General features: G+C 33.7%; 2 protein-coding genes and 1 pseudogene across 2 annotated transcripts; all 3 read left to right on the top strand.

Moving 5' to 3' along the window:
- Positions 1-9,840, top strand: part of LOC106320056 — a 14,307-nt pseudogene extending 4,467 nt beyond the window's left edge.
- A 4,403-nt stretch (positions 9,841-14,243) lies between these two features.
- On the top strand, positions 14,244-14,684 carry LOC106320062. Its single transcript, XM_013758426.1, has one exon. It carries the CDS (start codon positions 14,244-14,246, stop codon positions 14,682-14,684), a length of 441 nt encoding a protein of 146 aa, XP_013613880.1.
- A 7,052-nt stretch (positions 14,685-21,736) lies between these two features.
- Positions 21,737-22,212, top strand: LOC106320059 (protein RALF-like 9). Its single transcript, XM_013758425.1, has one exon. It carries the CDS (start codon positions 21,808-21,810, stop codon positions 22,060-22,062), a length of 255 nt encoding a protein of 84 aa, XP_013613879.1. The 5' UTR covers positions 21,737-21,807; the 3' UTR covers positions 22,063-22,212.
- The last annotated feature ends 5,308 nt before the right edge of the window (positions 22,213-27,520 follow it).

The following is a 27,520-nucleotide window of genomic DNA, read 5'->3' as shown; positions in this document are numbered from 1 at the left end:
TTGAACAACACCGATTTTTTTCTGAAGACAATTTGAATATCGGAACGGGAACTTGCCCATTGCTTTTAATATGTAACTCGCTTCTTGAGCAAATATCCGGCAAGTCCAACCTCGATTTTATGTTGTCTTTTGTCTTCCCTGGGACATTCAATATTGTATTCATGATGTTCTCAAAGAAATTCTTCTCTATATGCATCACATCAAGGTTGTGGCGCAGAAGGAGATCCTTCCAATATGGTAACTCCCAAAATATACTCTTCTTGTGCCAGTTGTGATGAACACCGTAAGAATCAGGCATATTACGAGGGACATGCCAATTACCACCCCAGCGAACTGTTTCGTTAGCTCCGTAGTAGTCGATTTGCGCTTCAATTTGTTCTCCAGTTAGATATGGAGGAGGAGTGTCTCTCACAACCTTTTTGTGCCTAAACAAATTCTTGTTTCTTCGGTACGGATGGCCAACTGGAAGAAATCGACGGTGACAATCGAACCAACTTGTCTTTCTACCATTCTTCAGTTGAAATGCATCTGTCGTTCCATTACAATATGGACAAGCTAATCTCCCATGTGTAGTCCATCCAGACAACATCCCATAGGCAGGAAAGTCACTTATGGTCCACAAAAGCATAGCTCGCATCGTAAAATTCTTCTTCGTTGAGCAGTCATACGTCCTCACCCCTGTTGACCACAAATCTTTCAACTCTTTTATCAGTGGTTGTAGGAAAACATCAAGTGACCTTTTTGGATGCTTCGGACCGGGTATTAATATGGTCAAGAATAAAAACTCCCGTTGCATGCACATCTCCGGTGGCAGGTTGTATGGCGTAAGAAAGACAGGCCACAATGAATATTGTCTCCCTGACATTCCAAATGGACTAAATCCATCTGTGCATAATCCGAGGTACACATTCCGGCTATTGCTAGCGAAATTCGGATGTACTTTGTTAAAATTTTTCCAGGCTCTTGCATCTGATGGATGAGTCATCTCACCATCCGTCTGAGTATGCTCGGCATGCCACCTCATCTTTCCAGCAGTCTGCTCCGATTGGTACAATCTTTTCAATCTATCTGTAATTGGTAGGTACCACATCCTTTGGTACGGTACCCTATTACGTCCCCTTCCTTGCGGCTTGAATCGTGGTTTCTTGCAGAATCGACATTCTTCCAACTTCTCATCATCTCCCCAGTAGATCATGCAGTTGTCGATGCAAACATCTATCATCTCCGAAGGCAACCCAAGACTATAAACCAGTTTCTGAATCTCATAATAAGAATCAGCAGACTCATTGTCTTCCGGCAAATACTCTTTAAATAAATCTGCCCATTCGTTCATGCAACTTTCAGGTAGATTGTGATCAGTTTTAATATTCATCATTCTAGCAGCCAATGACAATTTAGAGAGACCTTCTCTACAACCACTGTAAAGTGGTTGATTTGCCGCATCTAACATTTCATAAAACTTTTTTGAATCTATGTTAGGTTCTTCATCTTCATCATCATGAGCTACGAATGCATCAGTTACCATATCATGAACCCTATCATAATCTACCATCGGCTGATCCTCCTGATGGTAACTATGTGCATTATGCAATTGATGATCAACCGGTTCTTCTTGAAAGTTGCTATTACTACTACTAGCTTCATTCTGATCATAACTATAACCTTCTCCATGTTGAAACCAGATATAATAATTTGGCGTGAAACCTCTATTTACTAAATGCTTCCAAACATTTTCACGATTTGCCAACTTTGAATTGTTACATTTCCTACAAGGACAGAATATTTTACCGCTTTCTTGGGCGAGCGGTGTAGAATCTGCTTGATGCATAAAACGCTCCAACCCAGCAAGATATTCTTTCGTCACTCTCCCGTTAGCATCTCTATGCATATACATCCACCTCCGCAACTCGAAAATATTTCCCAAGCCCGACATTTTTTTCACGTTTTTTTTCTTGTTGGTGTGCTTAAAATTATGTTCAAACCTCCATATATATAGAAAATTTTCGAATCTGGTAGTTGAATTTTGCTAGGAATTTACGACGAAAAATTAGGTTGGTGGCAAAAAAACGTGTTAAGTTGGTGGATTTCTCGTTCTTTCCTCGTAAGAATCATGCTAAAATTACGACGAATTTGCGACGAAACACATTTTTCTCGGAAAAACCACGTCAACTTACGACGATTCTACGAGGAAAAGAGTTACTCGGTATTTTACAAGGCCATTACGAGAAAACTTTATGTCCTCGCAATTTCATCGTTAAGTCATCGTAATTTCACGAGGAATAGTTTTCCTCGTTAAATTTCCTTGCTAAAACTGTGTTTTCTTGTAGTGATATATAATTAAATTGGTGCGAACATAAAAATCAATTTTATTAATCCAAAAAAATTAAAAAAAATTTTGATAGGATATGTAATTAAATTTAAATGATATTAACATACGTAGTATATTTTTAATATTAATGTCAATTAAATGATGCTTTCTACTCATATGTTTTTTTGATCACGTGTATCTTTAATAGCAAAAACTTTAAATTACTGATAACAAAATTTTCATTGTGGGATTAATAATTTTGGTAATTTATAATTTTTAAAAAAAATTATCAATGTTAGTTCAAAACTTTTATCAAAAAAAAATATTCAAAGTAAATGTTGAAATTAAAATATTTATTTATTCAATATGGTTTACAGTTTAATTTAGAATGATATATACACATATATATTTTAAATCTTAATAATTAATTAAATTAGACTTTTATTTATATGATTTTGTAATCATTTGTATTTTGTCATAACAAAAATTTTAAACCATGTATCGCAAAATTTGAATGTGAGACTTTTAACAGTTTTAGTAATTTATAGTCGTTTTTAAAAATTCAAAATATAACATATACAGAAAAATCTAAATTTTTATAGTATGGTTATTTTGATTTTTTTAAATAATTTTAATAGTTTAAAATTAAACAAATTTGATAGAAGATACATTATTTTTTATCAGATCTTTATTATTCAAAATCATTAATTGTCATATATACTTTAGCCTCATTCGGTAATTCCGTAATCTTTATTTAAGGAAATAATAAATGTCATTAATAATGAATTTATTGTTAGTTTAATAAAAAAATTGTTATATAATTAGATGGACCAACATATTTCTCTAATAATTCTAAGAATCATCCTAGTGATGACACGTGGCTACAAAAAAAAGTTGTAATGTTTCACAAATAATATATAGGGGATAGATTTAATTCTATTAATATGAACAGGGTGACTCGATTTAAAATCGCTGTCGCCGCTGCTAAGGGTTTGGCTTTTTTGCATGATTTAGAGAGTCCAATAATCTACCGCGATTTCAAGACTCCTAATATACTGTTCGACTGGATGATAATCCGCGCGCATGCGCGGGATGAGTTTTTATAATAATGTTTGTTCATTAAATAGTTTTAACATTTTGCAACACTACAATCTTTATCAATTGTAAAATGACGAATAAAAATGTTGGTCTCTTAAATGTATCATCGTTGTAAAAGTGTTAACGTATTACAGTTCTTTTTAATTATTTTTAAGATTTCATATGCACAAAAGAAAATTAAGTTTTGCGGCTCATACAAATCACCAAAACCAAATAGGCAACATCAATTATATAATACAAAAGGGGATTGAGTTTTTTGCTCTCGATTTGTTTACTATTAACTCTCCATAAGTAATTTTATTTTCTACCTCTATAAAATTGTGCTTCCGTTCTCGTCTCTATTTCATTGATATGAATTTAGTTCTTTTTTTAACTTCTTCTATGAATTCGGTGAGTTACATAAATGTCAATTAAAAAAATGGACATCTGTAAAAATTAGTTCCACTCTAGATACACATCTAAGAATCAAAATTTTGAAAAAAATCACCGGCAAACTCTATTAACAGGTTAGTGTTCAAATCTAATATATCAAGCTGTTATAGAATATAAGTGCAGACTCAAAATATAAATGTCTGTCTTGTCTATATTCACCACTTCGGTCTAAAAATCATCTAACTATAGAACAATAAAACAAATTACTTATTTTATTAGCCTATGCTTTTGAGGTTTAGTTACTTAAGAATATACAGATAAAAAAAATATAATATTTTACCATTCTAGCATATGTAAACTATGTATAAACTAAGAAATGTTTGATTTATTAAATGATAAACTAGAAAACTTATAACAAATAGTTCAAATCTATCATTCTTACAATTATAATAGCTAGATATGGTATTAGGGAGAAACAAATATTAGACGAATAATCAAATCTCTCATTCTTCGAACAAACCTTAAAGAAGGTGAATGAAATCTTGTCATGATATTTCATTAAAAGCTTTTAAAGAATGAAAATCAAGACTAAATTATCTAAATTGAATGAAATAATATATATAGTGATTCCAATATTAAAAATGACTTCGATTTGAAGAAGTGTGTTTCTGGGATTGTTAGGATCAAAAAAGATATTAGAAACCACCTATTTAAAAAATAATTTGTATGCGTAAAGGTATATACATTAGAGTAAGCACATAAATTAAAATCAATACATTTTGTTAGTTTACAATCATGTTTTTGGGTAAATAAATAAAAAAATATTTTTGTTTACTTTATATGGCATAAATTAAACTTTAGTGATATTGACATAGATACATAGTATATTTTAATATAAATGTTTCTATTGACATTCCCTACGGATATGATTTTTTAACATTTGTATATTTGAGGTAACAAAAATGTAAGCCGTTAATCACAAAAAATTTAATGTGAAATTTTTCAATACAAATTTTAAAATTAAAATATTAAGATCTAAATAATTTTTCACTGCAAATTTTGAAGTTAACATATTTTTATATAGTATATAATTTATATCAAATGATATTAATATATCTTTCTATATAATATGAATATCTATTAATGAGACTTCATATTCGTACGATTTATTAGGCTGGACATTTTATCCGATACCCGAACACGTATCTGAATCCAATCCAAAAATTTGAACCCAAGTAGCAAAATAACTGAATGATTATTGAATTTTGAGTGATTGGGTATTTGAACCCAAACGGGTAATATCCGAACCCGAATGGGTAATATCCAAACCTGAATGGATATCCGAAGATAAACATAAGTATACTTAACCCTATATTTCTAATTTGCTTCTCTCATTTTATTCAAAATATTTATATTAATGATGCACATTGCTGAAAATTAGATAATATACATATAATTATGGACAATATCATTTGCTACTCACTTAAAATACATATCAAACTCTTGTTTCTTGCATTAACAAAATTTTCATCTATAATTTCAAAACAAAAACTAAATTAGTGTCTTTCAATTTTTAAAGTTTTATCTCCAAACCTATTAATAGTTTAATCTTTTAAAAATTAGAATACCAGTTAAGTTAAAAGTACTTTTAAATACAAAAAAACTTAAACAATGAATCATTTATTTATTTTTTATTCAAAATTTAAATATTCGAACCAGACCAAAAATATCCGAACCCTAACATAAAATACCCACCCGAACCGAAGTGTAAAAATACCCAAACGGTTTCTACACCTTTATACTAAAATACCTGAAAATCCTAAATACTTGATATGAATCTGAACGTGTATTCGAACGTCCATCCCTACGATATGTGATCATTTGTATCTTGCTTGAACAAAAAAAAAATTAAACCATTGATCACAAAATTTTCAATGTGGGACTTTTACCATTTTTAGTAATTTATAGTCGTTTTAAAAAATTTAAAATATAACATATAAGAGAAAATATATATTTTATTTTATTTTATGCTCAATGTAATTGTTTAATTTTTTTAATAATATAAAATTAAACAAAAAAGAGTGAGGATACAAAAATTGTTATCAAATATGTATTATTCATAATCATTAATTGTCATATATATGTTAGTCATATTAGGTAATTTCGTAGCATTTATATAAGAAAAGGAAAAATATTTTTTTGTACACTACTAATTAATGTGATAGTTAGTTTAATAAAAAACATAGTATATGTTTATATGGACCAACTTATATTTCTAAGAATTTTAAAAATCATCTTCGTGATGACACGTGGCTACAAAAACATGTTGTAATGCTTCAGGATTAATATATAGGAGATTCGATACACTTTCAGCTATTATTTTATTTTAGCTCATATTTTTAATATATATATATATATATATATATATATATATATATATATATATATATTCACAAAATATTAGTTTTATGTGATTATAATTTTTAATCAGGATTTTACGGCGAAGCTATCAGATTTTGGTTTGGCTACAATGGGACCAGAAGGATCCAAATCTCATGTCACAACTCGAGTCATGGGCACTTATGGTTATGCTGCTCCTGAAAATGTTTCAACAGGTAACATATTTTTTGCTCAACTCTTGTTTAAGCATATTAATTAAATTAAGTAAAATCATTGAGAGTCTTAAACAGAACATGAACAAATGAATAAATCACAATCCTGAACGTGTCAAAATTTGAACGAGTAGGCATTCAATTTTTTTGGAATATTTCATTTGATAAATTCTGAAATGCATGGATTCTCAGGGAATTTAACGACAAAGAGTGACGTGTACAGTTACGGAGTCGTGTTACTCGAGCTCCTAACGGGAAGAAGAGCAACAGATAAGTCATGGCCAAAAAACCAGCAAAACATCATCGACTGGGCAAAGCCTTACCTAACGAGCAGCCGTCGTCTCCGATGCGTTATGGACCAGAGGCTCGCCGGTCAATACTCGGTCAAGGCGGATAAGGATACAGCTCTTCTCGCCTTACAATGTGTGAGCCCTAACCCTAAAGACCGTCCAAAGATGCCTGCCGTTGTGGATGTTGAATAAAACGTCATTAGATGACGTGTGCTGGAAGTAACATCTGAGTCGTGTTTGAAGTAACATTGAATAAAGCGTCATTAGATGACGTGTGTTGGAAGTAACATCTGAGTCGTGTTTGAAGGAAGTAACATCTGAGTCTTGTTTGAATAAGTCCTGAAGAATAGGACATTGAGTTTGTTTTGATTTTGTTGAAGTTATTTTCGGAGTCAGTTACGTTTGCTCGTTGTAAGACCTTTGGTCTATTTAAGTTGTTTCTTCTTCAATGAATAAAGTACACTTTTAGATTACACTTGTTCTTGAAGTATCTGATCGTTCTAAAGTTAACAAGTGGTATCAGAGCTTGATACGAGCCTGGTGAGACACAAAACAAAATGAGTGAGAGAGATTCATTGCTGAGTATTCTAAAGTTCGACGGTGATTACGAGTATTGGGCGATGCTGATGGAGAACCTGCTGCGGTCAAGGGAATGGTGGGATCTGATCGAAACAGGGATCACGAGACCAGAACGGAGTGTGATCCTGACCAGAGTACAGAGAACGGAGCTCGCAGAGCTTACTCTCAAGGGTGAAAAATTATCTATTTGCATCGATAGATAAAACGATCCTCAAGACAATCATGAAGAAGGAGACATCTAAGGATCTATGGGAGTCTATGAAGAGCAAATACCAAGGAAACAAGAGGGTTCAAAGCGCTCAACTGCAGCGGTTGAGAAGGAACTTTGAAGTGCTTGAGATTAAGGAAGGAGAAACCATCAGTGAATACTTCTCAAGAGTAATGGTGGTGGTGAACGACATGAGAAATCTTGGAGAAGAGATGAGTGACTCCAAGGTTGTAGAGAAGATCTTGAGGACTCTAGTTGAGAAGTTCACATACGTTGTGTGCGCTATAGAAGAGTCCAACGACATCAAGGATCTCTCGGTGGATGGACTACAGAGCTCTCTGATGGTACATGAGCAGAAACTGATCAGACATGGAGGTGATGAACAGGCTCTGAAGATAGAGGGTCGATGGAGACCAGAAGGAGGAAGAGGCAGAGGAGGATCACCATCCCGTGGAAGAGGTGGATACCAAGGGATAGGAAGAGGAAGCTCTAGTTTCAATAAAGAGACAGTAGAGTGTTACAAATGCCACAAGATGGGGCAATTCAAGTTTGAATGTCCAGAATGGGAGAAGAGTACAAACTTTGTGGAGCTAGAGGAGGACATATTACTTATGGCACACGTTGAAGAGATCAAGAAAGAAGATGAAGAAGTTTGGTTTCTGGACTCTGGTTGCAGCAACCACATGTGTGGTGAAAGAGATTGGTTCGTAGATCTTGATAAGTCTTTCAGCCAAAACGTGAAGCTTGGAGATGATAGAAGAATGATGGTCAAAGGAAGGGGAAGCATCAGGTTGCAGATCAATGGGTCAGTTCAGCTGATCACATCGGTGTACTTCGTGCCTGGCTTGAAGAGTAACCTACTGAGCGTTGGTCAGCTACAAGAAAAGGGGCTAAGGCTAGTCATTGATGATGGGTTGTGTGAGATATGGCACAAACAGCAAAAGAGAATGATCATGCAGACAAGAATGAGTAAAAACAGAATGTTTGCGGTTCTTGCGGTTGTCAAGAAGCAGAAGGAAGCCAATGGAGACAGATACCTGCAAGTAACAGACGAAAAAGAAGGTGATCTATGGCACATGAGACTTGGACACTTGAATCACAGAGGTATCAAGGCTCTGGAAGAGAAGAAGATGGTCACGGGGCTTTCAAACCTTGATCATACGGAGGTTGAAATCTGTGAAGTCTGTATGAAAGGGAAACAAATCAAAGAGATCATTCCAAAGAAGGGGATATGGAAGTCAAGTCGAGGTCTTGAGCTAGTTCATAGTGATATCTGCGGTCCAATCACACTGATCTCGACCAGCTAAAAGAGGTACATCATCAACTTTATTGATGACTTTAGTAGAAAGTGCTGGACTTACTTGCTTTCAGAAAAGTCGGAGGCTCTACAAACATTCAAAAAGTTCAAGGTTCTAGTGGAAAGGGAGCTTGGTCAGTCACTTGTGTGCCTCAGAACTGACCGTGGAGGAGAGTACAACTCAACTGCCTTCCAAGAGTACTGCAAGAAGAACGGTATAAAGAGACAACTCACGGCTGCCTACACTCCACAACAGAATGGGAACACATGACAAGATGTATGCTCATGGGAATGTCAGTTCCAAGGAAGTTATGGCCTGAAGCAGCTCAGTATGCGGTGTACATTCTGAACAGAAGTCCAGCTACAGCACTTGGTGATGTTACTCCGGAAGAAAGGTGGAGCAATCACAAGCCCTCAGTCGCTCACATCAGAACGTTTGGATGCATTGCCTTTGCTCTAGTGTCGTACGAAAAGAGAACCAAGCTTGATGAGAAAAGCGTGAAGTGTGTACTGATGGGAGTGAGCAAAGAATCAAAAGCTTATCGGCTCTACAATCCAGACACTGAGAAGATTGTCATCAGCAAGGATGTGAAGTTTGATGAAACTAAAGGATGGGACTGGGAAGAAAGCAAACAAGACAGTGGACTATTTTGGGAAGAAATAGTAGAAGAGAAGGAAGTAGATGGAACCATGGAGAATGAACACGAAACAGAAGAAGAGAATGGGCCAAGATATGAAGCTACTGATACATTTCCAGCAGTAGAAGAAGTTGCAGGAAATGGGGAAGGAGTTAATGAAGGAGCACCTACACGTGGACCTGTTGGAAGATCAAAGAGAGCACCAGTATGGATGAAAGACTATGTAGCTGGACACACCAGCTTGAAGTTTCTGATCGTTCTAAAGTTAACAGTGGAGGCTTTAGAGAGTCTCATGCCTCATAAAGACATGGCGGTTTCGTCCGGTCACTGGCCACCATCACCGAGATCTCAAGGCGGAAAAGTCTCGCTGAAGGTTAGAGGGGATAATCGAAGACTCGAAGTGGTCGAAAATCAGCTTCGGGCTCACTAAGAACATGAAATAAGGGACTAATGAAATTCAATAAACACGTGATCGTGTCGTTTATGTGTGTGCATATAATATCGAGTATGGTTATACATATCTAAAAGTGATAGCAGTATGAACAAAACGAATTGTAAAACATAAGAGTTTGAGTCGCTATTTCAATTATAGTTAGTCTACAATACACGCGTTAAATGGCAAACACATTTTATTATAAAATTTATGTAGTTTCATTTCCCCAGTTAAAATCCACTTCGAGCACCTCCATTGGAGGAGTTGCCTTATCTAACACATAGAAGATAACAAATAATCATAATTAATTAGGTGGATATCAAACATTAGAAAATTCTGTCCAAACATATGTACTTTAAGATAATTTTCGGTAGAGTTCTCAAACATTTTCGGTAGAGTTGAAAATTCTGTCCAAACATATGTACTTTAAGATACTTTATTGCTCACAGAGCAACTTTAACGGTAGGTTTTTAGAGAAGTTATAGATATTAAACTCATACAACAAAGAGAAAAATAAGAAAGAAAATACATTTCCGGAAGAGAGAGAGAGAGAAGTGGTCCTTGCAGGAGAAACGATGTTGACAGGTTTATAAGCTGACCGGACAAATGTCAATTAGCTAAACACTAAAAAAATTAAAGAAAAATGAAACACATTAATCCAGCTAAAATAATTTATTTTTATTTTTTTAGAAACCCACACAGTTTATTGCCGATAATGTTGCTCTTGTACACCCAAGCGAGAACTTCTCCAATAAAGTTTCTCTTACATCCTATATGGTTGTGTGTTTAAAGCATTTCCAACACATTTTCTTATATTTTCATTTTCAAAGTTTTTTACACTCCAACAGATTTTCATTTCTTTAAATTCTTAAAAAGTGAACAGTGCACTATAAAATTCACTTCTTCAAAAGATAATTTACTTTTCATTTAATACATATAATTATATATGTTTCATAATCAAAGAAATAATTGATTTACATTATGTTATAATACTTATCGTATTTTTCCGATCAATATTTAAATAAAAATATTTTATTGACAATTTATGTTATATTTTACTATTTATTATTATAATCATCTCATTTAGTATCTTTCAAACAGTATTTTTATTTACTTATAATATTAAAGACTAATATGCAAATTAGAAAAAGTTTTTGAGAACCACCATCGGAAAAACATTACTTCTAGTCTCTTATTTGAAGAGATTTTTTCCTTTAAAATGAAGGTACTCTAAAAAAAATCTACAAATTATCATGTGTGAATTTGTCTCATTGTGAATGTTGTGGAATGGACATACTAATAGGAAAATGAGTAGAATCTTCAAATAGGTAACTCTTATTTTGTGTGTATAGTCTTCTACCTAGCATTTAATCAATAATATATCTTTTCTTTTGTCATCAAGCTAAATAGAGTCATGAAAACTCTGCGAACCAAACCGGTACTTCTTTATCCATATGGATGGTAAAAAATGGCTGCTTTTTTGCACTGCGTGCGAGATTATCCGCCCTTGAATTCATCTTTCTTAGTATATGAATGAACTCGAAGTTGTGAAAACTCCCTTTCAGGATCTTGATATCTTCCAAACAACTTGCAAATGCTGACATTTCTTCTGGTTCTGAAACTATCTTCAATAATTGAAAACAATTCATTGCAAATAAGACTTGAAACTAATGTAAATTCCTCATGCATTTCATTGCCCATATAAGTGCTTCTACTTCTGAGCGAAGGGGTGAAATGCTATCTCCGGTATTTCTTGCTTCCATTTAACCATCAAAACCCTATAAGGTGGTATACCAACCTTGTTCCGAGTGTTTATCCTGGTCTTTACTAGATCCATCCATGAAACACCATTTACCCGGTATCGAGGGTAAGGTTGTAACCTCAACATCCTTGTTTCGAGTGGCCCTTTGTATAATTGTAGTTTGCGCCTCCGCTCAGAGTAGAGATTATGTTTCTGCCAATTTAAGAGTATCCATAGGGTCCATGTCTATATTGGTAAAGACTTTGTTATTTCTTGTCTTCCAAATATAGAATAATATCCATGCAAATTGATGATCTTCCATATGTGGAGAAATCTTCCAGAAGACACCTTTACACTTTGTTTTATAGATATAAAAATAGTAAAATGAAATAATTTTTTTTATAATTTTGAATTATATGTTTTCAAATTCAAACTTTTTAATATTTTTTTTAATTTTTTTTCGTATTTTTTTTTTTGAATTTCGAAAATGTTTTTGAAATTATTTTAAAAATTTTAAAAGTAAAATTTTTAAAATAATTTCAAAAACATTTTAAATCCCACTTTAAAACCGTACCTTTTAACTCTAAACCCAAAATATAGTGTTAGTTAACCCTATGGGTATAAAGATATATTTACCCTTCAATAAAAATTTTTTTGTCGTTTTTATTCAGGGGCTCTTTTGTAAAAACAAAATAAAACACATATATCTTGGGAAATTCCTCTTAGTTCTTTCTGCCTGAGGATTTTTAGTATTTGGTGAATTTTAATTATTTTCTTTTTCTCGAAGAGGGGAAGAGGAGAAGTTGGGGCTATGTTTATTATCGGAATATCTTGAAAAAGTTAGCATATGATTTTTTTTAACGTCTGATTAATTATGCTATTACAACGATGAAAAATATTACATAGACGATTATACAGCCGACAATTCTACCATCATATGAGAATGCACGTCTGACTGCATCACTCCGAGCCGCCCTATAAGATCCATGTTCGATGATACGCCTTGCACCATGCTGAAGACCTCTTGTAACTTTTTTTCATCATAATCTGCATAATTTGCGTTTTCTGGGGTTTAAACCCCAGACCTCCTGGTGTAGAAACATTAATGAACTCTTAGTAAAACCAATAGACTAAGGGGATTCCACAGTCAGCATATAATTCTAGAATAGCTTTTTCTTTTGTTGATTTAATTTTTTTGGTTCCAGTTCATTCTACAAGGTTTTGTTGGTTTTGGGTTTAAAAGTTAATCAATATGGGTTGGTTCAGTTTTGCCATAGTTAGGTCAATCTGTTAAAGTAAATATGTAATTAAAATAAAACAAATCAGCACATACTAATTAAGTTTATCAAACAAATTTGTGGGAAAAGAAACAAATATGTGAAAAATAAAATATATCAAAATTAATTAAATATAGGGAAATAATGAATTAATATGTAGAAAATATATAAGTATGGTATAATTAAGTAAATTTTATGCTAAAATATGAGAAATTTGCGATAGTTTGTTAAATCTGTCAAATTAAGTAATATATGACTAAAATAAACAAAGCTGTTATAATTTAATTTTGTCAGAATTAAATAAATCTGTAACAAAAACAAAAAAAAACTTGCGAAAAACTCTTTTCAGAACTTAATTAATAAATTTGTCAAAATCAAATAAATTTTTGGCAGAAAAGAAATAATTCTATCGACAACTGACGTTGAAAAGTTAAATACTGTATTTGTTTTCATGAAATGTATTTTTTTTATGTTTCCTAAGTTGGAAATCTGAGTAGTAATGAGTTTCTTCTAAAAAGGTTTTTCATAGTAAATGATTTAATGCTACAATATATATCAGAAATGGATCAATAAATAAAATAAAATAAAATAAAATAAGAGATGATCTAGTAGTAAAATAATGCTGTGATGCCAAACAATTTTTTACCCAGCTTTTAATGCAAATTTCTAAACAAACCGCCAGTTATAAACCTATTGCTTTAACGATTAATAGAAAATAAAAATTATGTAATATATTTATAAGAGGTATAGTCGAAATTTTAATATGCTTTTTGATATTTTAAAAACCTTCAATGAACTTGAGGTTTAAATCTATCAAAAATATCAAAATAATTATTATATAACAAATCATGCCATCCTCAATAGTCAATTACTCCCTCCGTTCCTAAAAGATCCATGTTATAGTTTTTTCACATTTATTAAGAAAACATTTAAAATTGTATTTTCCAATACATTGTTTTCCTTAATTAGCTATTTTCAATAACTTTTAACCAATGAAATTTTATTAAACACAATTGTATTTTTTGAAAAGTACATTTTTTCATTAATTAATGCCTTGAAAATGTAAAAAATGTATCTTTTTAAAATAATTTTTTTTTCTAAAAAATGGATCTATAAGGAACAGAGGGAGTACTAAATACTAACTGAAACGGTAAAGTAAGGATTTTCTTAACAAGGCAAGTATTTAATAGTTGAGATATTTCTGTTATACATATTTATTTGTAAATACGTTACAACTGAAATTAATGTATACACGATCCTATAATGGTATACCAAAATAATTCTTAAAGTTATTTCTCTCAAAATAAAACGGCTTATAATAAAATCATGTCATGTATAAATACTACTTACTCCCCATCAATTATTATAACACAAGAAAATAAAAAATACTATGGCTTTCTCAAAGAATCATAGCTTTCTTTTCATGTTATTCCCAATTCTATTGATTCTTGTGACGATGTCATTTGCTTCTGCGGGGCTTTTACCTTTCTCTGCAAAACATGTTGTGATTATAAATAAACTTGTAACACGTGCAACATTAATTGTGCACTGTACAAACAAAGAGGAAGATAAGGGAGTGATTTCACTCGGACCCGGAGATAGCTTTGATTTTAGATTTCGTGTTAATCTTCGTAAAACAACAGTATACACTTGTAGTTTTGCTTGGCCTGGCAACACAGCAACATTTGATATTTTTAGAGCTGATAGAGATGATAATCCGAGAAGCAAAGTTGGAGTTTGCAGCGAATGTATTTGGAGCATCTATGAACCAGCACCATGTAGAGATAGACGTGATGGAGGTCAACCTAACTGTTTCCAATGGGCTTCTTGAATATTTCATCGTATCTTCTTATTTTGTGTTTTGTTGTATGACAAATATTAATAAAATAAATAAAGAAGTCTCGTGTTTTTGAATTCATTTTCCCATATTTATCACGTTGTATTTTTGCGATCAAATACATATATGATATATCTTTTTTTGAACTATTATTGCATTAAATAAAATATGAAAGGGTAGCAAAAGTGGCAATATGTTTAGGGATACCTTTCTTAATCTGGATGAGAGAGTACCATGAGTCCATGACACTAAGATGAAATCTTAGTGAAATAATAGTCTATCAAATACACATATGATATATCTTTTTTTTTTTAACTATTCTTGCATTAAATAAAATATGAAAGGGTGGCAAAAGTGGCAATATAGCAACCGGTCTCTACTCTCTAGTCGGACATCTGTTAAGAAGCATTAATCAGGCAAGGGTTTAATGTTTAGGAATAATTTTCTTAATCTAGATGAGAGAGTACCATATGGCACTAAAGGAGCTGGTTTCATAAGAGAGGGGTAAATGACAGAGCTAACAAAGGATCTATGGGCACGGCCATTCACAATCCAGTGCGGTGTGCTAGGAGAATTGTTGAGGGTGATTGTGTTAGGTAAATGAGGAGTTCCTCCATCTCTCCAAACGTCCGCAACTGACGAAGACAGTGGGATGCCAGTTTGGCGAGGCCCATTTTGTCCTATGAAGGATGTCAGTTTTCCAAACCTGGTCCAAGTCCAAGGATCATTCCAGAAGCTGACATTGTTTCCATTTCCCGGATCAATTTGAAGCCATTGTATGGCAGTTTGTCTCTCTGCAAGGATTTGTTTAAAGATCCAGGTATGGTTTTGACGGGGTTTAAGAGACCAAAAGCTTTCATCTTTGATAACATTGTCTTGAATCCAAGAAACCCAAACTGACTCTTGTGTAAACATGAGGAGCTAAAGTGGCTTATTCGTACAAGTCATGTTCCATAGCACAAGGTTTCTGAGGCCTAGACCACCATTCTACTTCGGTTGCGTGACCTTTTCCCATGCTACTCTCTCGCTTCATATTTCCCTTCTAACGTCCCTTTCCAAAGAAAAGCATTGTACATCTTGTCAATTGGATGAATGCGTTCTTTCAGTAAGACAAAAGCCGTACACCAAAAGTTTGTTATACCTGCTATGACTGAGAGATGAGGACATGTGTTCTTAGGGGATTTTAGAATCAGATATAACCTGATCCGAACCCAAAAGATACCAAACTGACTCTAGTCCAAAAAATAAAAATATCTGAATAAAACTTATGAATATGATACTGAAAATGAAAAATCCAAAATCCCAAGCCAAATTCTAACAGGTACCTGAATGTCACGCCTACTTTAGTTCTTTGTTTTTTTTTTTCAAACTTCAGTTCTATATACTGGTATGTAAAAGATTGAGAAAGTCTTGTAAGCCATGTTAACACACAATAAACTTGAAAAGGATATAAAGCTTAGTCTCGCGAAGATGTCGTCAGCGATGGACAAGGCCCTCATGGCCATGCGCTTGAAGATGATGAAGATACCCCTTTTGTTATGCCGGAGTACAGATCAACGGAAAGAAACAGTAGAAGCTTAATTGGTCGGCTACTCAATCCAGATTGTCAGAAGATGGCAAGACTCATCTTAGAGATGCCTCACAAATGGCAAAAGTATGGAAGAGTCAGAGGAATAGCTCTGTCGAAGGAAAGATTTCAGTTCATCTTTGATCATGAACATGATCTAATAGATGTCTTAGAAAAAGGGGTTCATACTCACAATGAATGGCCCATAGCGATTGATAGATGGTCTGAAAATCCCTCTCCTGATTCTCTACAATACGTTCCAATTTGGGTTCGTATCCCTAATATCCCGGTGATCTACTACAATGAGCTGGCGATTGAAGCCTTAGGAGATATAGTAGAAGTTGCGTTTGATTCTTCCAAAGCGCAATGCCAGGATTATGTGAGGGTCAAGGTGATATTTGATGTATCAAGACCTCTTAGAAGGGCAAAGGAATTGTGTTTGATTACACATCGAATAAGTCTGCGTCTCAGTTGGAAACTAAAAGACCAAAAGAACAAAAGTTGATGGCGGCAGCGATTAGAGCTAACTCCGGTACAGTTTGGAGGGCTGAGTCCACAGCTCTAATTGAAGGGTACTCTTCAGAAGCGAAATCTACAAATTGTTACCCTTGGATTCTGTGGTTCCTTTGGAAGAATAGAAACAAATTACTGTTTGAAGGCTCTGAGTTTAGGGCTGTGGAGATTGTTGACAAAGCTTATGTTGAAGCTGCGGTTTGGTTTGAAGCGCAAAAATTAGACAGAGAAGGAGAAAAGTGTAACATGGAGCCAGAACTATCTCATAGAAGAACCTGGAGCAAACCCGCTAGAAACTGAAAGAAATGTAACTATGGATTCTCGTGGTCCAAGCGGAAGAAATTGTTGGGAGCGGCTTGGATTGTTAGAGGTTACAGGGGTAAACCTCTTCTGCATAGTACAAGATCTTTTGCGAATGTGTTGGATTTACAAGAGGCAAAGATGATTGCTCTATGCTGGACCCTTGAATCCCTTGCTGCTCATCGATTAGATAATGTCATAATAGCTGGGAAAGATGCTACGTTACTCAAAGTGATTGAACGGCCAAGAGCTTGGCCATCCTTCACTTCGGAGTTTCACACTCTTAATATGATTTTGAATAGATTCAGTGGTTGGAAAAGCAAAGTGGAGTCACGAAGCTCTAACAGATGTGCCTTTTCCATAGCCAAAAGTGCCCAGCAAGTTCAGTGGGGTCAATCCTATGTAGCCATAGGTGCTCCTAGATGGTTAGCTGATGTTCTTTTGGATGACAAAGGTTAAATCTGATATGAGTATGTACCCTGTTCCTTTACAGGTTGCGATTTTTTGGTTAGTACTTGTTGGTGGTCCTTGTTTAGTTTTTTTGGATACTACTTGTCCTTAGTACCATGTTGTAGTGTGGGTAATGCTTGTATGCACTTGGTTATATTGGCTAGTATGCCTTAATAGAATGATCTTTTGAGGAAAAAAAAAGAAATCACAATTTCTAAAAGACAGTTTAATATTAAAAAATCCTAAAGCTTCAATACAAAAATCTCTTGCAAATTAACAACATATATACAGTATAAAGTCTATAAACCATAACTTAGTAAATATGATAAACTAATAAATTTTATCAATCTTGATTTAGACCAAAATAAAATATTATATAATTAAATAGAATAATAAAATAATATATTTTTTAAACTGTATGTAAATATATAATTTCAATACAAACATAAATTAATGTATATAATCATTTTTATTAACTCTAAATTTCATTTCATTCATTTGAAAAGTACAAAGTGAAATACATAAACCGGAAGGAACATGAAGAAATCCCTGGAGAAAATAGCCCAAAAAGAGAGACTTGGTAGTAACCAAACCAACCAAGAAATTTTAAAACACTAGACTGATATGTAGAAAGACAATAGAACTAGAGCTTGGAGCAATGAACCGATAATTACTCACCACCTTCCCATAGAATATGGTAGCACTGAAGCCGAATTAAGAAAAAACTGCCGAACGGTCCCAATCCCGAAAGGAACATCACCAAGCCAAACTAGAAACATCAACAGCAAGAGACAAAATCAAGGTCAAATCTACATGAACTCCAGCAGCTACTATCCAACCGAACCTTGCAGGAACAAGGCCATCACTAAACCTAAGGTACTAGGACCAAAGAACTTGAAAATTCACTAGGGAAAAATGTCAAGGAAGACCACCAGCTCTTACACGCTAACATTCATGAACATAGCCAAGTGACCTACAGAACAAAACCTGCTCACCTCCTCGCAAGAGAAGAACTGAAGAACAAGCCAGCTGCTTCGTTTAGAAACCATATCGCTCATATCCACAGAGAATCAAGGAGAGGCCCTCCACAGCGAACACCAATCCCCTAAACTAACCAAAATAGGGAGCATACACTACAAAAAAAACTAGGTGAATTCATACGGAAGTTTCGATGGAAAATATTTTCGTCGGATTATTCTGAGGGATTTCCTACAAAAATCCGACGAGTTGCCTAGTTTGATATTTGTCGGAATTTCATCGGAATATTCCTACGAAATTTTGATGTAACTATTTTTGTCGGAAAGCCCGATGAAATACCAACGGAATAACGAGGGAAATATATAGCTGTTATGCGACCATTTTAATCAGGTCACATTTTTGACATTTTTCGGTAATTCGTTGGAAATTATCGATGAATTTCTGACGAAAATTTTTGACCGTTGCTAATATTTTGAATTATTGGAATTCTGACGAATTTTCGATGGACACTCCAAAAAATTTCGACGAAACTTTTTGACCGTTTTATAGCCGTTTTATTTGCCAAATTTTCCGACGGATTTCCGACGACATTTAATATAACTGTCGGGAAGTCGTAAAATATCCGTCGGAAGTGTCGGCAGCTTTCTTTTATAAATACGAGCTCCTCTCATTCTCTCTTCATTCACTCTTCATTCTCTCTTCATTCACTATAAAACTGAAAAAAAGAAATCATGTCTTCTCCAAATTATTTTTGTTCGTGGATGAATAAACCTCATATGGATCCAAACATCAACTTACTTACGGAAGAATACGCAAAAGGTATTAGCGAATTCATAACATTAGTTAAGATGTCACTGCTCTTCCTGTAAAAAATAATAGGAGTTTAAAGGAATGTGATGTTTGGACTAATTTATATTTTAATGGGTTTACACGGAATTACAAGGTTTGGTATCTCAATGGAGAAACTTCTAGTTATGAATATGGCAGTACTAGCGAACCTCAGACTGTGGACAGGTTAGAAGAACCAAGAATGAATGTAGATTATGGTGTAGGTACTGAGCATATTGTAAATGATCATTATACAGGGGAATAACCCAACACATAAGCAAAGGGATTTTTTGATATGTTGGAAGCAGGAAAGCAACCTTTAAATACTTATTTATAGATATCATATCAAAATAAATATGAAATTAAATAGTCGAAGTACATATTTATGTTTCATATATTTATATTGTATACTAATTTTGACATTCGGATCGGTTTCTTCAGATATTATTTCGGGTTTTTCGGGTTACCCATTCGGGTTCGGTTAATAACACTTCGGGTTCGGATATGTTTTGTAACACCCTACAAGACCCATTCGGGTATTTTTACATTTCGGACCGGGTACAGATCGGGTTTTTTGGTTTGTGTTCGGTTCAGATTTTGGGTTACAAATTTTATGCCCATACCTAATTATAACCATTTTATTTCTTGTATTTTCCAAGTAATTCGACATCATTTATTACAGAAGTACAAAAAAGAATTTACCAACTTTTAATTGTCTTATTATATCTGTAAATTCTTTTTTAGCTCTTCTTAACTATTTCATTAAATTTATTTATCATAATAATTTGACATAATTTATTTTACATATTAACCATAATAATTCCACATGTTTGAATGAAATTGCTCTATTCCTTTCTGCTACCAGTTCGAATTTGGATTGGTTCTTTTAAATATCGGGGTTTTAGGTCTTGAAATTAAACTCCATTCGGGTATTATAAATTTTGGGCTGGGGTTTGAGTCAGGTCCTCCCAGGTCAGGGTGGATTGGGTTCTGAGGTTTTAAGAACCTAAAAAATATCCAAATAATTTATTATATTTAGAAATGTCATTAAACAATTTATCAAAAATAAAAACTAATATATACGCCTACCAAACTCTAGTAATTATATTATAATAGTTGTAGCTTCCTTCCCTTCTCTTGCCTATAAATAAAACAAAGTGAAACAAGTTTTTTTAAAAAACTGGATCTAGAACAAATATGACAACCAAATTCTGCTAAAATATTATTTTCGTTTACCTGGTTAGTCGTCGCTCTCTAAACTATAAATATTAAAATTCAAAAATCCTAATATATTATTAAATTATTTTATGTGATTATTGACGTTCGCTTCTCGCTTTGGAATATTAATCAGAATAGGAAGCTCGTGGAAGTTTTCAAAATCTCGCTTTCAAAACGTTTCTAAAATAAGCTCTTAAAAACACGTTGCAAGCTTACGTTCCTATTTTAGAATCTTATTTCTGTTTTAAAATCCAATATCATAAAAATACATATTTATGTCTAATTTTACATAATTCTTTTTTAAAATTTGAACTAAAATAGAAAGAATAAAATTATAAAAAAAAAAATAGAGAACTAATAGTGTAAATTATATTTGCTCACATGAGATCCGGTATATATCAAAAATATAGTTTATACTAGGTGTGGGCTCGCACCTTGTGCGAGCTAATATATATTCTCACGACGAATATGCGGTCTGGTTTTGGAAACGTCAGCTTTGAAAGTCCCGTTCAAATTTTTCCGCTACTGTACAAGCTCCGCTTCTCTTGTCAATTGTACAACAAGTATAATTGTACAACTATTATTATTAATATAACTAAAAACTTTGTACAACATGTTCAATTATACAACTAGTACAACTATACAACTATACAGCTAGTACAATTGTACAATTGTACAACTAGTATAACTAATAAGAGTAATTTTAAATATAAAAAGTTAAATGGATCTGAGTCGAGTTTTGGGTATAGCGGTTTGAATCCAAATTTTAGTTGATTGGTTGGTAAATAAGTTGAACTTTATATGTCTTATGAAATTTTTGTCCATTTTTATTTAAATTCAACTCAAAATAAAAAAAAAATATCTTGAGGGTCCTTCTAGAAAATAAACCTTTATTTTTAGACCTTTACTCTTGAACGGGGATAGCTAATTATATATGCTGTTGCCATATATAGAATGTTTAGATCCCTTAGTTTTAAGAAAACATCAACCAAGTGATCTATATACTAAAACTATTCATTTACTAAAATTACGTGGTTACTAATTAATCATCTTCCTAAAAATAACTATTTGAAACGCATCTATTATCTACTATATAAGCACCAATAACCTCTTCCTCATAAGTCATAACCACACAGAACAAATTCCAAATTCAATTAAATATATAAATACAAAATAATTGATCTCCTAGTCGGGGTTTCTCTTATAAAATATTTATTATTTAATTTATTTGGAAAATTAAAATAACAAATAATTAATAATAATATGGGGATGTCTAAAAGTATCAAAGTTATTTTCTCTCTTGCTCTTATAGTGTTCTTGGCTCTTGCAGCAACCAAGATAGATGCAAGATACATAGATTATCATTCCCTTAGAGGTGGAGATCACGGTTTCGGTTGTAGTAAATTACACCCTATCTTCTGCAAGAAGGAAGAAGCCAATCCTTACACCAGAGGTTGCGAGCCTGGCCAACATTGCCGTGACGATCTAGGCGAAAAAATCGTAAACCCTAAACCCTAAACTACTCTTGGTTAATTTTTACAAATCACATCCCCATATTAATATCAGATGATTAATTTCATTTTGTTATTTATTTATACTCTGTTATTGGTTAGGTAACTGTTTGTTACCCTATTATTTATGATCAATAAAATAATTATATTTATGTTATTTATTCTGCTATTTTAACAATCTTTTGAGTTATTTTAACAATCTTTTTGAGCTATGGTTCTGCAATAAAGTAATTTACTACTACTCCTTCCACCTCTGTTTCCGAGTAAACCTAGTTACCTTCTTCATTGTATACACCAATTATCTTGTTTTGAATGTGTTTTTGTTTCATCAAAACATTGATAAAATTTTGTGTTTCTATCTCTCGTGTATGCCACATGTTCCAACTTCCTTTTTCCCAATATAGTTCCTCATCTCGATAGGCTTCTATTAATTTTTGTGTAACCTCCAGCACCTCGTCATATGATTTTTTTCATATCATTTTGCACTTCCTCCAAAGTCTTTTGTAAAATTCTTTATATTTTATTTTCCCATAAGGTTGGTTTGCCTTTCTCCAGACTGAAATCTCATGCCGATAGTTTTGAAATTTGTCTACTATTGCATCTGCGGCTCCTCCACCCTGTATTGTCCAACCTCTTGCATTGTATCCATTAGTCCCTTTACACAATCTATCTTTTATCATACTGAAATTGTCTTATATTCGTTATTACCCTATCCTCCAAAGTTGCTATAATTGAACTATGAAACAAACCGCCATCCCAAAATATTCGATGTAAGAGCAAGGAAATAAATTATGCCATTCACCTTTTCCTAAACCCCTATCCAATCAATAGTTACGATTTGGCCTCCTCTTGCTCCATGATAGTGTATTTTTCAGGCTAGGGAATTCCAACAAGCCACAATTCTCTACCTTATTGTTTAGATGAATAAAGGTGGACGCATGACGCAGGGGCCCTTTCTATTTCTCATGATTACATGTAGTCTCATTTAGATCTCCATTTACGAACCATGGTTCATTCTTGATTATACCTATCTGTGTCAACCTTTCTCAGACTTATTCTATTAGTTTTTATACTAGATCTCCTTACACAAATGATATATATATATATATATATACATATATATTTTCTTTCCATTGTGTTCCGTTTCAATGTCAATTATCCGGTAACTCGAAAAATGATATTAACTTGATAACTTGAATCATAAAATAAAGGCAAGCCTCCGCTTGTATCCCTTGGGTTTACCGTTTGAAAATGGGTGTAACCAAAATAAAACTGAAACCCTGAGAATAAAATTAAAATTCTGTTTAGTTTCCGAAAAAAAAGTTGGTTTGTGTTTAAACCAAATTTCTTTCAGAGTACTTATAGTTCTGCTGCTCTCTAAGCAAATTTCAACTTAATATTTTCATATATTAACTTTGGTGGATATTAATATTTCTGCCAAAAATTCCTGATGAAAGTATATAATCCTTTAGTCTAACCATTTTTTCGCACTATACTCAAAATTTGCAATAATCTATTCAATTTTGGATATACAATCCCATACCATGATCCACCCCCCATATAATAGAAGACCGACATTCATAACAACCTTTATATAAATTTGGACACAAGGCCGGTCTAACTTTTTTAAAAGCTTGTAATGCCATATACTCAAATAAAAATTTATGCTCATATTTTTCATATAAATATTTTTATAGTACCCTAAATACAACTAAAACTATTGTATAAAATCAGAATGCCCTAAGCGGTCGGTTCCTTTGCCTATGCCTCGGGCCTGCTCGGACTTCATCCAGATTCTGGAACCATATAATTTTTACAACCATTTGTTACTTGCTGGCATCTAATAGTACTTACATCATTGTCCTCCAATTGATCACCTAAATTTGGACACTTATTCACAAAACATGAACCATAAATTTGTTTATCCCGATTCCAGAGTAAACCAAAAATCTTGAAAGTTCTGTAGTCCTTCATGCTCTAATCGACATGGCCAAATTAAATCTCAGGGCAGTGCCCTCCTTAAATCCCCAGTTATAATCGTTAGGATTCCACTCTAGTTTGACCTTAGCACCATTAAACTTCTTCCGCGTACATGTCCCCTGTATTACCTCAAAGTAGAAACCATTATCAGTAACAAATACCATACATACATGCTTATCTGATTCGATGACCATCCTCCCAATAAGAATAACAAAAACAAACAAGAAATGTATATACTATATAGACACCAAGACCATTCCTTAATATAACCATTCTCCATAGACCTACCGAGCCAATTTTTAAAACCCCTTCGACGCTGGATATAGCCACATTACTGCAGCAGTTATCCACAAAACAATAAGAATCTTTGAAATTCCTCCTCGTGTATGTCCCTCTTTGCCCAGACTTCCTCTATGTAAAACCAGACTTCCTCTATGTTAAACCACGCACCATACCAATATTTAAAGAAGGGACTAATATAGACTGTTTCACTCTGTCCATCAAAACAATCCTCAAATTAAATACCCACATCACTACCAACCTATATGACCTATCCCGCTAGAACCATCCCTCTGCGTACTCAGAACCCACCCCCATCAGAATTATAACTTACCCAAGTCTCAATCCCAACTCTTTCCATCATCCTGCAAGAACAACGTAGAGACCTCCACACCACAGTGGACTAACCTATCACATACTATAGTATTTTCTTCTGAAGAACCATAACATATATAACATAGGCTTAAATCCTTTTCTTCTAAATAATCGTCATATTTCTAACTTAGCCACATTTTCCAGCATCTCATATAAACTTTTACTACCATCCGATCAAACTAGGCATCTGTCGCTAAAGATCACTATATGAACCCCTGCACATAAACCATAACCATCATGTAAAGATGTAAAGGACAAGAAATATATATATCAATACCCCATAAAGTGGACATCACAGTCCCTATATCAAGCTTAAGCTACGTAATCTAGGTGTGTCAGCTTCTGCCAAGGTTAATAACTATTACTCTTTTCTAATGGCCATTTAACTCCTATGACAGTGTACCTACGTCTGTATTTCTTGATAAATTTTATCAGAATACATCAATATATATGTATGTGTGTAACAGTTCTCTCTCTTTATATCTCTGCAAAAAATATATAGTAATTGGCAAAAACAAAGTTCTATGTTTCTCTTTCTTCTCATTCGGAAAACAAAATCGTAAAAGCCGTTCAGAGCTCTAGGAGCTTCTTCAACCCTTCTCCAAGGAACAGTTCCTCGATCTCATCCGTTTCGCTTCGCAGATCGGATCCTCCATCTACTCCGCCGTGGTTGAATGGGTTCTCTCTTCTCTATCTTGTAAAGATCTGCTCTTTTTTCTGGGTTCTAATCTATGATTCTTGTTAGATCCAAAAGGCTTACTTTATCTGTGCAATCTACTAAGGAGATCTGTGTAACCCCAAAGAAAAAAACTTCATCTTTTGCATTAAAAAAAGTTTTGATTCTATTTATGTTGATTCTGTTTCAATTGATTGTGACTTAGAATTTCTGTTCAATTCCATAGCAGCCCATATTCCTTCTATGTACATTCTTCTAACTCTTTTTGATGGAAAATATGGTTTTTGTGCTTATTGGTGCATATTTAGTAAGAAACGTCATGATTTTTGAGAAACAAGCTAGCTTAAATTTATGCTATTGTTTTGTTTGATGAGTACATAATGGCTGCTGGATATCAATCTTTGGAACCATCAATCAACTGCCCAGCCCCCAAACCTCCACAAAAGCACCACCGCAAAGTATGTGTATGCTGGAATCAGAGGAGCAGCATGTGTGAACTTCTTCGGACAGTGACTAGGAGCAGCATGTGTGAACTTCTTGGTGATTCTTGACGATCAAACGCTATCAGCATAGTTATGCTTAAAGTGGTAGACTGTTAACATATTAAATAGCCTAAAAATTCAATGTTACTATTAACAATTATAATAGCATATAACCATTTATCTGTTCATGTATCATTGAATAAGTTTGTAGCATTGTTAGCATGTTTTGTGACATTGTTAGCATGCTAACATATCTAGTAACATATAACATTCTTTAAATCTGTACCATTTTCAAACGATGTCTAATAAAATAATTAGTTCGACTTAGACATTTTTATCCAGCTAACAATTGAAGTTGCTGCGAATTATTGGGAAAGTAATATTACGTTTAGCTGAATATGTGAACTTTAATCCATACACCATAAGCTTGGTATCACTTCCTCTTTTCTCATTGCACACCTAATATTTTTGTTGTTAGCTAAACATCAAATTTATCTGGCCAACAATTTTCAAGTATTTGTGGACAAGATAATATTATGTTTACCAGAACAAGTAAAGTTTTGTCTGGAACTTCTAGTTATATAATCAGCTGAGTTTTAACTCAAATGAAACTCACCTAGTCAACTCAGTAAAACAATTTTCTGAACAAATCCATCATTTTTATATTGTTAATTCATCATTTCCTGGTACAGTTCATAAAAAAATTCTTAGATTAAGTGAAAATTTATCTTGAACGACTTACAAAGAAAAAGCAATTCTGATTTATAGTGGAAGTAGCAAGATTGGCGATGTTATCATCTTCCTCGTCCGTGACAACGCGTCTCGAATCATCCTGCACTTACCATACAGAATTGTACGCTAAAATCAAAAAAAGTTTTGTAATGTATAAACGAGAGAAAGAAAGAGACAAAATCAAATAAAAAATTAAGAAAAATTACTTAAGAAAGAGAAACAATATATAATATAACATAAGCTATAAAGTATATATAAAAAGAGATTTTAACCTATTTTTCTCTCCATTTTTTATTGTTTTTTCTATTTGCAAATTACCAACCTAGTTGGTATTTTATGTGCAAATCGATCCTAAATCTATCTATATAAAGTAGAAGTTTCCCTAAATATGGTGACCTCTCATGTCATGGTTTCTGATTTAAACACGTCTATGTGTGAATCTTCATATCTTACTCCTAGATTTGGATGGATTTTGTGTTGCGCGGGGTGGGGAGGGGGGAGTGGTTAATCCCCATTTAAAATTTTCCTATTAGTTTCAGAATTATCTTCAGCTGCAATCCGTTTTATTTATTCTTTTAGAACACCATCGACATCACCTGAGCTGTGGAGAGAACGCCTGGGCAAGCGACCAGCACTAACCTTCTTAACTCACCGTCAAACCCACCGATTTGGACACCACAACCAAGACGGAGCACCGAGCGACCCCACTTGTAACGGCCCGGTTCCTGGTCCGTAAAATTTCCCAAAGAATATGGGCTTTTCTACGGCCCATTTGGCAAAACCTAGGGTTTCCCTTCCCTTTTCCTATAAAAAGAGATGCAGTCTCCCTTTTTGCCTCATCACAAATCTGAAGCTAAGCTCTGCAGAGAATTCCCGGAGGCCGAAAACCCTAGCCGTCGAGCTCTCTCCCCTTCTATCCTGCGCCGCCTCTCTCTCTTCTC

Source organism: Brassica oleracea, unplaced genomic scaffold (genome assembly GCF_000695525.1).
Source record: "Brassica oleracea var. oleracea cultivar TO1000 unplaced genomic scaffold, BOL UnpScaffold00787, whole genome shotgun sequence".
In the NCBI taxonomy this organism is placed as follows: Eukaryota; Viridiplantae; Streptophyta; class Magnoliopsida; order Brassicales; family Brassicaceae; genus Brassica; species Brassica oleracea.
This window is presented reverse-complemented; position numbering and strand designations above follow the sequence as displayed.